Source organism: Monodelphis domestica, chromosome 2, assembly GCF_027887165.1.
Source record: "Monodelphis domestica isolate mMonDom1 chromosome 2, mMonDom1.pri, whole genome shotgun sequence".
NCBI lineage: Eukaryota > Metazoa > Chordata > Mammalia > Didelphimorphia > Didelphidae > Monodelphis > Monodelphis domestica.
This window is the reverse complement of record NC_077228.1, coordinates 71271768-71290115: the sequence shown is the minus strand read 5'-3', so window position 1 is coordinate 71290115 and position 18348 is coordinate 71271768. Positions and strand designations below refer to the sequence as shown.

At 35.5% G+C, this 18348-nt stretch overlaps 1 protein-coding gene across 4 annotated transcripts in view; it reads left to right on the top strand.

Annotated features, from left to right (window-relative positions):
- Nucleotides 1-17334, top strand: part of COP1 (COP1 E3 ubiquitin ligase) — a 329094-nt gene extending 311760 nt beyond the window's left edge. For all 4 annotated transcript variants that reach the window (XM_007480833.3, XM_007480832.3, XM_056815582.1 and 1 more), the window contains 2 exons: nucleotides 10058-10102; nucleotides 13022-17334. In XM_007480833.3, the coding sequence (XP_007480895.2) occupies nucleotides 10058-10102; nucleotides 13022-13039 (63 nt within the window). In that variant the 3' untranslated portion in view covers nucleotides 13040-17334. The remainder of the gene's footprint in view (nucleotides 1-10057; nucleotides 10103-13021) is intronic.
- The last annotated feature ends 1014 nt before the right edge of the window (nucleotides 17335-18348 follow it).

Below are 18348 nucleotides of genomic sequence, written 5' to 3'. Positions count from 1 at the left end.
TAGGTGTTTGATAATTGAGTAGCAAGTGTAAAAGTGGAGGCATGAAGAAGGAGTGAAGACAAGTCTTTCTAGTTTTATTTGTGAAAGGAAGAAAAAGTAGAATAATTTGAGGAGATAGCAAGATCTACTTTCTTTTTGTTTCTTTTGGGTTTTTTTGTTTGTTTTTAAGAATGAGAGACTAGGACATGTTTATAAATGTCAAAACTGAAGATGAAAGAAAGAGGGAAAATGACCTGTGTGAGTAATAGCAAAAAGATCAGTTAGGCTGGACTGGCAGAGTTAATGAATGGGAGAAATAATGTATAATAAGACAGTAGTGGTACTGTACAGCCAGGTTGTAATGAGCTTTTCTGCAGGAGTCTTATAACTTAAACTAGGATAGGATTCTTTTTTTTTTTTAACTTAATTTAACAACAACAAAAAAAAAAACTATTTTTTTCTGCTTCTTATTTTTCCCACATTGGGACAAAGAAGTACTTATTCAAAACAAAACAAAATACCTAGTTCCCTCACTGGCCATTTCCAAAATGCATATCTTGATCTACACTGTGAGTCAATCCCTTCTCTGTAAGGAGGAGAGCATAATATGCTAATTCTTATGTGGAGCTAGCGGCAAATCATGATGCTTCTAAGTGAAAAGTAGTGCTATCTGTAAGCAGAGAACACGTCATAAGCTTTATCACATTAACTTTCTGAACATCGAAGTAAAACAGCAAAATTAATGAACAGAGGGTTAACCGTGGGCAAGTTATTTCCTCCTTCTACTAGACCTCAGTTCTCTCATCTATCAAATGAGAGCTAGAGTAGATAATCTTAAAAGTTCCTTTTAACTCTAAATCCTAAAACCCAAAGTGGCTTTTCCAAAGTCTTTGAAGTGGAATTGCAGTTAGTAGATATAACCTAAAGAGCTAAGAACCCTGTGAGGTAGATGCTATTATTATCCCCACTCTGTAGATGAAGAAATTGAGGCACAGAGGTCAAGTGACTTGTCCAGAGTCACATGGTGAGTGTCAGAGATCAGATTTGGATTCAGCTCTTGCTGACTCCAGGCTCAGTGCTGTAGCCAGTGCACCCTTCCCTCATCTCCCTGATATATTATTTCCCTGATTGCCTTTCCTCTTACCACAATTGTATCCCAATATGTTTTAAAGAGAATTAAGTGGGAATTCAAGTGCTTTCAGTAGAACATTAGAGGATTTTGTCTGTTTTGTTTTGTTTTTTTTAAACCCTTACCTTCTGTCTTGGAATCAATACAGAAGAGTGGTAAGGGCTAGGCAATGGGGGCCAAGTGACTTGCCCAGGGTCACACAGCTAGGAAGTGTCTGAGGCCAGATTTGAACCCTTGACCTCCCATCTCTAGATTCCCATTTCTAGCCTGACTCAAGATTTTGCCTATTTTACTGTCCATCTCACTAAATATTTTCAGAAGCTCCTTAAAGGCAGTTCTAAAAAGCAACATTGGGAAATGATTTTTCTTTTAGTGTAATTTCATTTCCTCTTGGAATGTTTGGCTACATTTGAGCATACTTTCATAAACTGTGCACTAACATAGATTGGTCTATATATTAGGGCAAAAAACTTCCATTCAAACAATAGAGTTTGACCCAAATAAAAATGAAATGTGTCAAATCACAAAATCCAAAAATATTAGAAGTCCCAAAACAACAGAAACTTGATAAAGAGAAGCCTTCTATACAATGGATTTAATAATAAAATAATTCCGTATGACAAAAGCATCACTTGTGGCCCCATAGTATGAAGCGATAAAATGCCAGAAAGCATGTTTTAATTGAGTATTTCCTATATTTCTTTTGTACTTAAATTCAAAGATTCCATTGAGAAAGAACATAGTTTAATGAATCTCAAAGGAAGAGGGATAGGAAAGCTGAAAGGGATTTTTAAGTGGTGTCATTTACTTTAGCATTGATCTAAAAAAATGAAATGCTCTGTGTTTGTCACATTTTATTTCTTGGAGGAGGGATGGGAACCTAAAGATCATATACAGCTGAGAAACTAAAAGAACCAGAGAATTATGCTGCTGCCTACTACCAGAGGATCTAGAAGCAAAAGTCAAATTTGACTTAATTCCCTAGAGTTCCTCCATGAACTCTTTAGTGAGAAATAAAGCTTTTTTTTTTTTCATTTTAGAATATTTGGTTAATAAGTCTTAATACTAGAAAAATAATCACTCATTTTTTTTACTTAATAGTCACAGCATCAAAGAGGCCAAAATGGGCATAACCTTTTACTCTTTTTTGCAGGCTACTCTTATTAGGCATTGAGGCCAGGAGCCATCAGGATTCCTAAATATAAGAGAGTTCTTAAGTCTGAAAAAGTGAAGAATCATGTGGAGAATAATTTGGAGTGTGTTTTGTTCTATTTGAGGAAAATCAAGTTTGGGGCTTTTTAAAAAAAGTTATTTCTCCCATATACAGGAGAAACCAAGTCACTCACCTCCCTGAGCATCATTTTCTTCTGTTTGAAAAACAGATGGACATCCCCAGGGTCGCTGAAATTCCATAAAAATAGTAATATCAGCAATGTTTCTGAGCAGTAAACAGAGTAATTGTGCCCTCTAGGGATGGGATTTAATACTTGTAGAAACTGTATAGCATATACTAATTTACCATTTTCTTTGTAGTAAATACTAGTTCAAAGACCTAAAATAGATGTACAATTTAAATTAAATGGACATATTCAGGAGAAAAGTCAGTGCTTGTAAAAGAGCTATTGAAGGTAGAAACACTTTGATTAATTTTCACAGGACTTCTCAGCTGCAACTATTGCTTATAGAGGACAAATGTGAACAGTTTTACAGGGCAGTTTGCATTTGCCATGTCACCTATCGTGTTTCATAGATTGAAAGGTTAAAGCAAGCATAAAAACACTTCAGATCTTTTCTCAACAAAAATTTCAAGGTTCCTTCCAATTGTCTATACAGCAAAGACCATAAAAGAAAACTGTGGTGACAGTTTTGTTTCAGAAGAAAGTATAACCACATCTGCTAGGAATCTTTGACAAAATTCAACTTGAAACATTTGAGCCTCTATACAGAATTTATGTTCTTTTTATCCATTCTATACAATGATTTTCATATCTGGAGAAGTCTTCATTTAGCTCTTTACAGAATTTTTGAGTCATAGAAACATTAGAAGGATCAAAATAGGGGGCAGCTGGATAGCTCAGTGGATTGAGAACCAGGCCTAGAGATGGGAGGTCCTAGGTTCAAATCTGGCCTCAGCCACTTCCTAGCTGTGTGACCCTGGGCAAGTCACTTGACCCCCATTGCCTAGCCCTTACCACTCTTCTGCCTGCTCCAAGACAGAAGGTAAGGGTTTTAAAAAAAAAAAAAAAAGGATCAAAATCCAACCCTCTTACTGATGATTTCAGACCAAAAAAAGTATAACTTGTCATAAAAGTGGCGAGTTACAAAGCCAGGGTTTTGAACCCAGATTCTTTGATCCTTGACTATTTTTACCACTACACAATGTTGATTCTCCCCTAGAACCTATCTCTAACTCTAAGAAATGGATATTCAGACTTTGCCTGAAGACTTAAGTGAAGGGGTCAGAAAACACTACCTCCTGAGATGGGCAATTCTACTTTTAGATGGGTCATATTGTTAGGTGGTTTTTCCTTCCATCTAATCTAAATGTCCATCTTTACAATTTCAGCTCATTACTCTTTAGTTCTGCCCTTTAGGGCCAAATAAAATCAATCTAATCTATTTTTAATAGGATAGTTTAATAGGATAGTTTGAAATCAAATTTTCTTTTCCCCAAGTATTCTCTTTCCCAGACTAAATAGCCCTATTTCTTTCATTGATACTCATATGTCATGATCTCAAGACCTCCCATCATCCCAGTACCTGTTTTCTGGAATATTTCCAGCTTGTCAGTGTCAAGGCAGCTAAGTGACACAGTGGATAGAGTACTAGACTTGGAGTCCAGAAAATCTGGATTCTAATCTTGTCTCAGCCAATTAGTAGCCATGTGACCCTGAGCAAATCACCTAACTTCTATTTGTCTTATTTTCTTAATCTATAAAATGAGATAATAATGATACTTCCCTCTCAAAGTTGAGAGAATCAGAGTTAATATTTGTAAACCACTTTACAAGCTTCAAAGTGCTATGTTACTATTTTCCTAAAATTTTACATCAGAAACTAAAAATATTCCTAATGGCATCTGAAATCTCACTTTAGTTTGGGGAAGCTAGAAGGTCAAATTTCCAAGCCTCTGAAAAGTTTATCTAAACAGCTATCTACCTTATACTTTGGAAGTTGATTTATTAATCCTTAAAAAAATTTATGGCTATTAAATTTATTTTATTAGTTTCAACCCATCATTTCAGTCTGTCAGAATCTTTCTGAATCCATAGTCAGTCCATAGATAGTCAGTCATCTATCATGTTATTCCTCTTAGCTTTGTGCCATCTCCAAATCTGATAAGTATGCCCCCTATGCCTTCATCCAAGTCACTAATAAAATTATTAAATAACACAGTAGAACAATCCCATGGAGCACTCCACTAAGACACCTTCTGTCGATTTCTCATACACACTCTTGAGATTGTCATTCAGCAGGTTCTTAATCCCTCTTCTTATATTTTTACCCAACCTGAATTTCATCAGCTTATCTACTAGGATATTGTAAGAAACTGTCATATATTTTGCTGAAACTTAGTTAAATATCTTCAGCCTTCCTTTGTTCTGCTGGTTGAATAAACATGTCCAAATGGAGGGAATTCAGTCTGGCATATTCTGTTCCTGACAAAACCATGCTAAGTTCTTAGTAATCACTTCCTTTTCTAGATGTTCACAATCTATCCTTAATAATGTTAGAATTTTTTTCAGAAATCAGAACTGGCTCTTTGGCCAATTATTTTCCAACTCCAACCTAGCTGAATTAAAAAAAAAAAAACCTGTAATTTATGTATGTCCTCAATACTGTTAAATCTCTTATTATCCATGATCCCTTTAAAAATTTTCACACTAATTTAGCAGTTTGTTCAAATCTGTTTACCTGAACTCAGTGACAGGAGTAGGATAGTCCAACTGTCTCTTCCCTTAAGTCAGGCAATCAAGAAATATGAAAGCACCTACTATGTGTAGGCACCTTGCTAAGTACCTGGCATACAGACTCTCAGTCTAATGATGAAACAACAAGCAAATAAGTATCACACGCCCACAACATATATATATATATATACACATGTATGTATATATGTGTATATGTATATATGTGTGTATATGTGTGTGTGTGTGTATATACATATATATATATATATAATAGAAATAATTCAGAGAGGGAAGGCACTTGAGTTCAGAAGGGCTGGGAAAGAAAGTAATGCAAAGGGAGGAAAGACTTGGTCAGGACACAGCACCTGAGATTTTACTTTGAAGCAAGGTAAGAATTCTCTGGGGGAGTACATTCCAAAAGTTTTGGGGGCACTCTGGACAAAGAAGAAAATGCAAGAAATGGACAGTCATGTATAGGGAGGTACTACCAGACATGACTAGAATAGAATGGTGGAGGGTAGTATTACGGGAAAAAAAAGAAATGGAAAGGTAGGTAGGAGTCATTATAGAGGACTTGAAATGCCAAGCTTGAGAATTCTATATTTTATCATAGAATTGATAGGGATTTATGAGGATATTTGAGTAGCATAATAACCAGATACATAGGTAGTTAGGCAGATAACACTGATGCTTAGTTATTATGCAGATATAGTGATATAAGTTATGATAATAATAAAAGGAGCATTTATATTTTATTATTGCTTTTTAACCAACTAACCAGTTTAATTAAATGTAAAACTGATCCTCCCACTGACAAAACCTAGAACTATGCCTCTTCCTTTATTTATTAAGTCCTTGTTTGTCAGACATTGTGCTAATTAAGCACTAGAGGTATTAGTACAAACAATCAAGACAATATTTGCCTTCAAGGGGCTTAAATTCTAATGTGACCGATGATATGGAGCTAGAGGGAGAGGCCTTGTTGACCATGGCATGATTTGGAGCTGCTGTCCAGGAAATGAAGTAGAGGGTTGGTTCTAGACAAGGTGAGGGGAAAACTCAGCTATCAGAGGCCATGTTGATTGCTAAGATAGTGTCCAAGTTTTTTTTGGTTGGGTTGGGTTTTTGTTTGGTTGGTTTTGTCATTTTGATGGATCATGGTTAGGAGAAGGAATAACTGAAGATCAATCTGGGGTGGAAGTGGCATAGTTTAGAGCTGGTGGTGGCCAGGACAAATGAGAATGTGGGGATATTAACTTGACAACATAGAGATCAGACTGAAGCAGGGAAACCATTTAGGAAAGAAAGTATCTCAGGTGAGAGGTAATAAAAGGCATCACATCATGTCATTTTCATGTATGTATATATATTTTTACATCATTTATATATATATGTAAACCTTAAAGTCATATGTAATGTATGTATGATATGATACATATGATAATATGTAATGACTTTAAGGTTTGCAAAGCACTCTATAAATACTACTTCATTTGATCCTCACAGTAACCCTATGAGGTAATTTTCCAGCCCTGGGTGGCTCTTATCAGGGTCTGAGTGTGAAAATGAATAAAGTCAGGGCCTGGCGGAAGAGTGTCACACATAGTTTCGTTTTATTATCCTTAGAGTTAGGTTTATATATAGGATTTTCTGTTAAATCATTGTGTCATTACATAAACTCAAAGAAGCATCTCTGTTTAAAGAATTTTGTTTATGAAGAGGCAGTACCAGTAACTCAAACATTTCGCGGGGCCCAAGATTTATTCATGGCTCCTTCCTCACTAGGTCAGACTGACCCCAAAAGTAATTGGTATTATTCTCCACATTTTATAAATGAAGAAACTGAGGCACAGGTTTAATAACTTACTCAGAACCTCACAGCTAAGGAAATGTGTGAGGTCAGACTTAAGGTTGCCTTTAACTCTCAGCGCTATGCTACCTCCCTCCTAAAAAGGGAGAAATTTGGAAAGGATACAGATGCAAGTGGTGTCTGTTCTGCCTCAGAACAAAACTTGATAAATTGGATATGGAGGAAGGAGGCATAAAAAGGGAAGGAGAATGAACAATCAAGAATTATTTGATTCAAAATTTTGAATACAAGTGACTAGAAGGACAGTAGTTCTTTCCGCCAAATTAGGGATCTCTGCAGGGCTTTAGGATGTTTTAGGGAACATTGATCCATATAAAAGTCCTCAAATATAAAAGGGCAGAGTTTGAGGCTGTGAAAAAGGAAACTGAATATTATAGAATCATGCACAATTGAGCAAAACCTCACTGACCCCTGAGAGTATCACAGCATAATACAATATTTAATCTTCATAGTTATGACCCAGAACTGTCAAAAACAGGTTAAATAATGTCTAGTACACTGTTTAAGAAAGAAAGGAAATATGTGTTATACTTAACAAGACTTTTTTGAAAATATTTAATGTAAAAACAAAAGAACTCACTGCAGTTCTCTGAAAAAATAACTTAAGTAGAACCCATTATTCTGCACCAGTCAGGTAAATGAGACAAGCTTTTCACCAGCTGCCCACTTTCTTCCTTCCTTTTGCAGTCTTCTAACACTTTACCCCTTCTATATGCACCATGCCCTGACTTCCTTCAGCTCATATCCTACCATGCAGGAGATCTCTCCTGGTCTCCCCTCACTGCTATGATTTCCCTTTTTGAGATGGCTATGTCTGTCTTGTCTGCATCTCCTTGTTTGTTTATTGTCTACTCCATTAAAAAGAGATCTGAAGGGCAGGAAATGCATTTTTGCCTTTCTTTAGTACATCAGTGCCTGGCTATAAGTATTTAATAAATACATGTTTCTTCACTGACTTTCTATAGATTTTTCTCAGCCCTTGTATTTTATAAATATTTTACACATACTCACTGATTGAAAGGGACTTCAGTTAAATCCTCCAAAGAAGAAATGTTTATCACCCTTCTGAAATGTAACAAACAGTACTTCTAGAAAATCTTTCTAGCCATCTTAAACCGTTCCTATGTATTACAGTTAGATCCACTTATTCTATCATCCCCAGCAACATCTTTTACACTCTTATATTCCTGAAATTTATAAATGTTTCCCTTTGACCTGGCATACTTTAATACAATTACAAATGGTTTTGAAAGAATCCTGGCACAGAAACGATCTATATTTTGTTACTTAATTATAAATGTAAAGGAACAAGTGAGTCTGGTGATAGTAGCACTTTTCAAAGGGACTTTCCCTGCTTAGTAAGTTATTTCTTCTAATGTTATTGAGGGTGGCGGAGAAGGCTAGCTGGCCCCTATAAAGAGGAGGCAGTTTTGCCTAACCCCACTTTGAAGATGAGATTTTTTATTAGTTACTGTTGAAAATTTGACATTTAGGGAAATAAATAAAAAGGGTTAAGCAACATTTTAACACCACTGGAAAGTAATTTGTTTCTTTCTCCCAACAAAAATGAGACATAAGTAACCATTTGGTTAATATAGCTTTCATTTGAAAAGAAAGACAGAAATATTTATTCTTTCCATTTGATGAATTTTTTTAAAGCTATATGCTAACAAACAGAATGTTTAAATCATTCTTTTGATAAGCAATGAAATCCTGGAATTTTAGTGACTTACAAAGTACTTTTTTTCCCTTATTTTTGTAGACTTTACCATCTGCATTAAAATTAAATTGGTTTTAGGAACAACTTTCTACTTTGTGTATGTGTGAGTGTGTGTGTATATGACTAGAAATAAATAATACATATTATGAGAATAATTTTTATTCCATAGCCTCCTTTGGATTTTAATGTCTGAGATTTAATAGTTGTTTAATGAATTACCCAAAATACGCATATACTTATAGTCATCCTGAGGTCACAAAAAAAATTGTTGCCATATAAATGAACATAAGATTATTCACTTTTCTAACAAATTATCCTGTTTGTGTGCATGTACACATCCTACTTGTCTTCTCTTTCTATTTTAGTAAAATATTTTAGGATAATTTTCCAATTGTCTTCTCCTTTTCTATCTTCATATTGAAGATAAAAGCTACTATAACCTCTTTAAGTTAGTGACCCTGTGAACACTGTTGGAAAAAAGACAGGGTCTCCAGAAAGGAAAGTGACAAGCAAGGAATATCAGCTGGAATTTTTGTATTAGTTAGCAGTTAAAGTTAACTAATGGAAAAAGTGCTTATTGAAAATAAATAGTTCTCTGTCAGACTAAACTAGCAACTAAGATTACCAGACATATATAATGCTAATAGAATTTTTCCAACTCAGCAATGATCATCTTGTTCCATCATCTCCAGCCCTCTGTAACCAAAGTTTTTTTAATCTAACTATTTTTATATTAGATATAAGGAGATATATATGTATGCTTATAATATATATATAAGTATGTATGTTTATTTCTGGAAAGTGACTTAATGCTGATTAAGTATGTGGTATTTCAGTTGGGAGAAGACTTTTAGAAAAAAAAAAAACTTTTGTTTTTATGTCATTCTTTGTCAAGTTTCAATTCAGTAAACATTAGATGCCCAATAGGTGCCAGGCACTGTGCTAAATGCTGGAGATACCCAAACAAGGGGTGGGGTAGGGCAGTACTTACCAGCAAAGAGCTTACAGTCTAATGTGAGGAGGAAGCTGGAAAGTAGGGTAAAGAAGGAACAAAAAGGTACTCATTTGCACAGGAGCATCTTATTACATATAGTTGAAACCCGTCAGAACTGTAGATTCAAATCGGAGCTGCAGAAATAGAGAATATCTTGCCATCTGTATATTAACCCCCAAAGTATTAAGTACCTATGAACCTAGTGATGATTTTGCTTTTGCAAATTATTCACCTACCTTTCCTTGAAGGATCTGTAATTGTAGATAATGTAATAAATAACACCTAATATAGTCCCAAAGTTGTCATAATTCTTAGAAGACAGTAGATTGTACATGGTGATTAGCCAGTTACAAGATCTTTCTCCCTATTCAGTTCAGTGTGGATGTCCTGAAAATTTTAGTACTTCCTAATAAGGTGGTCCAATCAGACACTAAAAGTTCCTTTTCTTTTCTAGGAGTCCAATGTGCTGATTGCTGCTAACAGTCAGGGGACAATTAAGGTAAATTGTTTTTGTTGTTTTTCTCTTGCATCATTATTTTCAGCATGGATCCCTTTTTATTTAATGAAAAAAGTTCATAGAAACTTATACATTTTGATTAAGTCATTTGGGGAAATCAACCCAGATACTTCTATGCTTATAATTTAAATAATTACTATACCCCTAGCACTAGCTTAGACTAGGGTGCAGGTTGGGGAACCAAGTAATTTGAAGCCTCAAAGAAGACACTGATACTGCCCAACAATTACAATGTCAGAATACCTCTAGAACCCTTTTGCAGTATTGGTCAGAGACCAAGGTTACGAGGAAATAGACATTTCACAGAGACTGATCATGCTATGCTATGTTGTTTTACTCTTTTTTACCTTCAGGAATTTTTACTCTGTTCCCATTCCATACCTTTATTGTCAAAAAAGCCATTTAGTCACCAAAGAGTGGCTATTGTTAGAAATAAAAAGCTTAAATGCCCGTCACTATCCCTTTGTAACACACACACACACACACACACACACACACACACACACACACACACCCCCCATTGTTTTCATTTATGTCTTCTGACATGCATTTTCACATAGTTATGAACCTAAGGGGAAAAAAGGCTTTTTGTTTATTCATGACATTTGTTAACTGTAGCACTTCCTCTAATGCAGTTGATTGGAAATTGAAATCCAGATATAATGAGATTCCTACATAATACTCTTTCTAAATGTTTTTATTAAAAGTGAACATACCCAGCACTTCAGTTTTCCTTATTTCTGAGTTACTGTAATTTCTGCTTATATGGAATCAGATAGAGATAGCTATTATTATTATTAACACACCTAGACTTTCTTCTTTGACTTGGCATTTTTTCCATGAATGTCCTTCCCAAAACCCAACAAATCTATTACTTTTTTAATGAGAAGAGAATGACCCAACAACCCTTGACCCAAATCCAAACCAAACTCATCCATACAGCAGGAAACCAAGGAATCAAAGTGCTAGCTACCCAAATTATTTTATCTTAAGTAGTATCTTCCTGTATTCAGCTAACTAGTGCTCCACTGACTTGAAAAATCTAATTAGAAAATTGTGAGCACCTTAAATAAAGCCAGGTTTCTTAAATGATCCACATTTGTTACACTCCAACAGGTATAAGAGGTTCTTGGCATGTCATATTTCAGTTCTTTCTTGTCTTCCACTACTGATGAAACTACATTTTGTACTTCTCCTGTAAATTATGTCATTGAGTCTGTTAGAATTGTTGGCCTTGAAATCTGCTACACCTGCTGGCTTTTAAAACTACATAGTGTGTAAACAATAACCCATGGACTATACCTAGAATCTGATACGCAGGCTTGGCCTTTTATGTTAATTGACTTGCTTAGCCAAATATAAAGTCATAGTAAAAGTATTATGAAGGTTCTTGGGCAAGTCAGATCCCAGAAAAGCTAAAGGAAAAGGTTGAACAGTTAAATCTTTGGCACCTGCAATTGTTTTTTCCAGTTAACTTTGTAAAACAGGTTTGCAAGTCTCTTGCTCTGTATTCCCCTTCTAAACCAGGTGTACTGTTTTAGCCTGATCATTACTGCCTATTGATCTTGACTGATGTCATGGTGTAGCACTTTCTCATCTTCTTCATGATAAGTCACATCACGATAAGTCATACAGAAATTATTAATGCAAGACTGTGACAGCAGTGAAGGAATAAAAATTTAATCTTTTATCAAAAGAAGAATAAATATAATGAAGCAGCTTTAACTCAGATATTCCTGATATTTGATCATTTTACCAATTAAACAATGACAGAAATAATCCATAAAATGAGACCTAAGTAACTGTGATGTATGTATAATCTTCTGTGATGTGTATTCCATTTTATGAATCTCCCTAATAGGGACTAGTACATATTTAATGAGAATTCTGACCTTGAAGCCAGAACTGCCATCATCTTCCAGGGCTTCCATTTTGTAGTAAACCATAGCCTCTGTCTGAGCCGGTTTCCTAGCAGAAAGGTTACATGGTGGTTATCTTTGGTGTGGTTGTAAAACTAGGTAAATTAATACATAATTTAAACTATTATACTCATGCTAGTTGTTATTATCATACAAATGTGCAATTCTTATCCATTATTTCCCATAAAACCCCCAGAGATTATCATCCTCCTTACTAGACACCTGAAAATATTTTCATAATTGCTAAGCATCAACAGGTTTACTTCCTATTTGTACATACTTGTTTACATGTTGTTTCATCCATTAGACTGAATAGGAGCCGTCTTTTGCCTCTTTTTGTATCCCACCCCCCAGCATCCAGTAGGCATTTAATAAGTGTTTACTGACTGGCTGGCTGCCTGGTGGTACTTCTTGTGCTTTACTTTCCAGGCTCCTTAACTAACTGGCAATAAACTAAATAATTAATACATTTTTTTTATAAAAAACCTGCCATTTTCAAACATTCAGTCTTGTATTTGCCAGCTTTTCCAGGACACAATATAACAAGCTTGTGGTTTCTGATAACTTGAGTCATTTTAGAATCTGTAGTCCCCTTCATAATTCTCTGCCTTAAAAAGAAAAAGCAAGTAATAATATTTCTTCAAAGTCTGGTGCTTTCAAAATGTCTTAGAATAGTGATAAGAATAATATAAACATTTATTTAATACTTTGTTTGCAAAGCACTTTACATTAATTATTTCATTCACTCTTCACAACTGTATGGAACATGTACTATAATTAAGTGACTTGCCTTTGGTCATACCATGTCCAAATATCAGATGCAGGATCCAAATTCAGGTCTTCCTGACTCCACATCCATCCCTATTCTTAGAGAAATAGAAAAAAAGGATTAGTGGGTCTTATTCTGGGTATTCTTGTTTATGCTCTTATGTAGGCTGTACCTATAAACTTCATTTTTAGTCTATTCTTTTTTTTTAATTAGGTGCTGGAACTGGTCTGAAGGATCTTCTCTCAATGAAGGATTGACCTAATCCTGCTGAAACACATCTACAGTTCTACTTGAGAGAAAAAAAGGAAACCTTCAAAAGATGTCCCTCCAGAAGCCATCGTGGGTTTTTTTTGTTTTGTTTTGTTTTCGGTTTTTCCTCCCTCTTACCCCCTTTCCCCACAATCCCTTTCTCCCTTCTACGGACTCTTTAGGACCTTTGAGACACTGGGAACATCCAGTGAACTCTCCACCATCAACATAACTCCACGGACTTTGCTGCTGCTGCTGCTGGTGGTGTGGTTGTCTAATTTTTATGATAGGGAAACAAATTCTTTTAAATAAAAACAAATAACAAAAAAGGAATAAATGTTTATTGAGCCACAGCTAAGCAGGGAAGTTTTCATGTATAGACAGATATGCTTTTTTAGGGAGAAAACTATATAAGAGCTGTAAAACTGGCATCTAAGGAATTTTTAGCTCAAGTAATGGACAAGAGAGTTATACAGAATGAGCAGTTGGGATATGAAGTTCTTTAATAGATGTAACAAAAAAGGAGAATGGGGGTTTCTTTCATTATTTGAATGTTCACAAGAGATAGGTTTATTGGCATTATAGGACAAACTCCTGTCTGAATTCTCTGACCAGATATAATGTCAGTAATCACAGCCCAGCTTGGCATCATACCTAGTCAGGGTTTTCAGATCCTGACCTACCAAGAAGATCCCATAGGCTGAGTGAAAGCTTGTGTTCACAGACAGCTCAATGCCTAGATTCATCTCAAGTCTACCTAATGTCAAATCCAGCTCAATTTTGTGAAACACAGCTATCAGATTTGTCACAGTTCTCAGTCACAGCCCAAGCCAAATTTGTACCATGACTTAAAGGAGAAAGGTTTGAAATCCTATTACTCAAACTTCTAAGCCACGTAGTCTCTTGGGCAATATAGTTAATTTTTAAAATAGTTTTCAAATTGTAAAAAAAAAAAATGGAATCTAGAAGTCAAGAAAAGAAAAAAGAAAATACAAGACGGGACATGGACTCATCTATTTTCACCAAAAGATTACTCTTGGAGAATTTTACCTTATAAATTTTATATGCCTAAGAATGTCCTGAGGTTTGATTTAGGTCATAGCCCGACACATATAAAATGATAGAGTGATATATTTGTCATAATTGTTTCTCCCCTTTCCCAAATCATTGAAGCTGTTAATCCATCCTATCAAGATAATTCAAACCCCATGGACTTTGAGGGTTGTGGGAACAATATGGTTGCTTCTGATACCACTCTTACTGAGAAGAGACCCATCATCTTTCAAAACTGGTACCTTTCAGCTACCAAAGCTGACCCTGAAAAGAGTACTTCCAACAGGGTGTTTTGTCTCAAAGTATAGATTTAAAGGTTTTAGAATCTCTGCCTAAGTTATTAGTAGTCATACATGTTCAGGTCATTATGAAAACAAAGTAGGAGTTTGTTACTTTTGGTTAAACGTGATAGAAAGAAGAGTATTTATCATACCAACCTATCCTATAAGGCTTCTCTTTAGCAATGAGAGATTCATAGATGTTTTGAACAAGTGAAAATCATTTTAAGGAGAGGAGTTTAGCTTAAAGTTCAACTGCTTTGTTTTCCTTTGAAAAAATACACACACACACACACACATACATACACATACACATTTAGAAATACACATGTATACCTGTGTGTACAAATGCATATATTTTTGTATATGTACACAATACATACATATATAAATATATGTGGGAAATAGTATGTATGCATATAATTCCTTAAAGGTGAATTGGTATTATACATTGTCAGAATAATGGAGAAGCAGCTAGGCAATTCAGTGGATAGATGCTGGGTCTAGAATCAGGAAATTTAGTCATATCTGACTCTATGACCCCATTTGGGGTTTTCTTGGCCAAGATACTAGAGTGGCTTGCCATTTCCTTTTCCAGTTCATTTAATAGATGAGGAACTAAGGCAAACAGGAACCAAGAAGACCTGAGTTCAAATCCCACCTCAGACACATACTAGCTATGTGACCCTGGGACAGTCAAAGCCTCTGCTTTGATCCACTGAAGAAGGAAATGGCAAATCAATACAGTATCTTTACCAAGAAAACCCCATGGAAAGTATTGACACACTGTGGCCCATGGGGTCACAAAGAGCTGGACACAACTGAATGACTGAACAACAACAAAGATAATAGAATCTTATAGCAGAAGAGAAACTTAGATACCTCATTTTTCCAGATGTGGAAATTTTCTCAAGGAGATGCTATAGCTTCCTCAAGGTCACCCAGCAGCTTAGAAGCAGGACCAGTACTAGAACCTAGGTCTTCCAATTCCTGATTCACTGTTCTTTGCATCTCATGTGAAGCCTTCTTGGATCCATCATATTTAAAAAGGAAAACCAGGGGGTAGGTACCTTATGAGTAGAGATCCCACTTCAGAGTCAGGTTACTTTCACTGTTATTGGCTGTATATCTTTGGGCAAGTCATTGAACTTTCTAGTCAACATTCTTAACTTCAGAACAGTTGCTGATCTGCAGTGGTAAAGGGAGTTTCCTCACAAGGGAAGAAGTCATACATCTGGACTTGGGGAGAAGAGAGAATTAAAGTTTTGGTATTCAAATGTGTAGTGTCTACTATTAGAATGTGCATTCTTCCCAGAACTTGTACAAAGGTTCACACTTCAATTTAGTCTTAATTTTTAAGGAAAACTTTAATGGGAACCAAAGGCATTTTGTCCAAGAAGTCTACAAATAATTCAAGAACAGGGAAACTTAGAAGATTTCTCTCACAGATGACCAGTTAAAGAATGTTCTCTATTACCTTGAAAGTTTTCAAGATTGTTACAAAAAAAATGTGTTAAGAGCTTATTGGTACATCATACTGTGTTTATAATTCAATTTTGTACAAAGTTGGACAACCGTATGCGAGGGATACCTTAGAAAAGACTCCTGTTCAAGATGGAGTTGGACATAATGATTTATAACTTCCAAGTTTTATTTAAGATTTACAAAGCTCTTCTTCATAAGAACACTATAAAGTCGGTGCCTCTTTTTTTATATAGATGGAGACACTGTCTAAAAAATGTCACTTCTCTAGATTTCTCGGCTATTTTTAAGTCCATGTCAACTGATTCATTTCATGTGGGTATAGGTCATCTGGAAAATATCTTCAAGGTCTTCCATTTCAGCCCCCTCATTACAATAGAAGAGAAAACTGAGGCCCATAGAGAAGAAATGACAGTTTTGGCACTAGGTACTCTGATTCTAAAGCTGTGTTCTTTCCAATATCCACTTTACTTTGTTGCCCAGTATCATACACAGGTAGTCTTTCTATTGTACCATGCTATAAAGATCACTTGACCACTTGCAGACCCTTTTTTTCTGAATTAAGATGAGCAAACTACAGCCCAGAGACTAAGACAGCCCAACCCGCCTATTGTTTTTTGTACAGCCTTCCAGATGAATAAGAATTAAAAAAAAAAGAAAATCCCTAAACTATAGGTCTGATATCACTATTTTTAATATTTTATTTTTTCTCCAGTTACCTGTAAAAATAACTATTAACATTCTTTTTTTAATTGTAAATTTAAAAAAATTTTAAATTACAAATTCATCCCCTCTCTGAGACAGTTAGAAATCTGATATAGATTTTACATTTTTCCATGAGTCAATTTGTGGAAGAGGCCTCAAAAAAAGAAAGTGAAATATAATATATTTGGTCTGCATTCAGACTCCATCAGTTCTCCAAGATTCCCTTGGATCACTGTATTGCTGAGAATAATGAGACCATTCATAGTTGTTCATTGTATGATATTGCTGTTACTGTGTGCGACGTTCTTCTGGTTCTCGCTTCACTTTGCATCAGTTTATGTAAGTCTTTCCAAGTTTTTTCAAAGTCTGATATGTCTATTAAAAAACATAGAAAATGTAAAGTCAAAAGGAACAAAACCCATTTTGGAACAGTAAAACATACACAGTTCACATTTTTGGCATGGAGAATAGCAAGGAATGACCATATTTCTATATATAAGAAGGAACCACGGGAAGATATCAAATAGACTGAAAAAGTTTCTGGAAAAAGCTCTTATTTTAGTCATTTTTCGAATGATGTCTTTTGGGAGTTGGGGAAATGGGGAGGAATTATTGATGTCTTCATTTCTAATGTGTCACAGTGCTCAAATTTCTTTCAGCTAATAGCTTCTATTTAACTATGTGCATGGTTTCCATTACCCCAATGCTGCCATTAGAATCTACCTCACAATAAATGATGGCTTCAAAGAATGTAATTGAGCAAATTTGACTCCTGAACAATTTTTACTTGGGGTAGTATCCTATGCCTCTTGGAAAAGCAGACATGAAGAGTTTCCCAGGCTGTCTGAAAGAGCACACCAATTTATAGTGACTGGATCATTTCAAAGCAACACAAGTGAGGCACTGTGTCAAATTGCTAATGGGAGAATGGGGAAGATGGAAAGTTCTACCTCCAATCCAATATGATGACCTCTGTGATATCTCAGACCTTCTTGCTGCTTACTGAGCAGTCTCTGGAAGTCTTTAATTTACTTTAAGTAGTCATCAGCTTATATATTCCGTAACCTTGCATGGAAGGAGAGAACTCTAAGGCATGGCCTAGTGTTACAACTTGCTTTATAAGAGAAACAATTATGTAAAGATGTGGGATCCCATAATGGTTCTGCTACTAAGCGGCTGCGTGATTTTTCTTGTCATTAGCTCAGGAAAAAAGTGCCGGCCCTGCTACTTCACAGAGGCATTAGGAAGCTAAAAATAGCCAATCTGATAACATGGAAAGTAAAAAGTTTATTATTAGAAGATTTACTAAAGAGATCATTGTATTAGAGTCTGGAGATTTGGATTCTGGTCTGACCTCTGCACCTAACCTACTATGACCTTAGACTAGTTTCAGGAAAAGAAATAATAGAATTTTAGAGCACAGAGTTACTTTAGAGATCATCTGACCCAGTCATGCCATTGTTGATTAGAGAGATTGCTATTCCAAGCCAGATCATTGCAAGTTGCTCTCCTACTCATCATGAAATAGAATGAAGACTTATAGGACCATGAATCAGTAGGAGAGCCTTCCCATGAGTAATAGCAGAAGCAGTGACTACCAAGCCCAGGTTCACATTCCCAAAGGCTCTATATTTTTGTCCACCTAATGCATTGCAATACTTGTGTACATCTTTAAAATGCTCCATGTCAGAATATAACCTACTTTTCCATCTCATTGTTGTCTCCCTAGCTATATATCCAGCTCCCATTCTTAAGCCCAAAGCCAAAAACAAA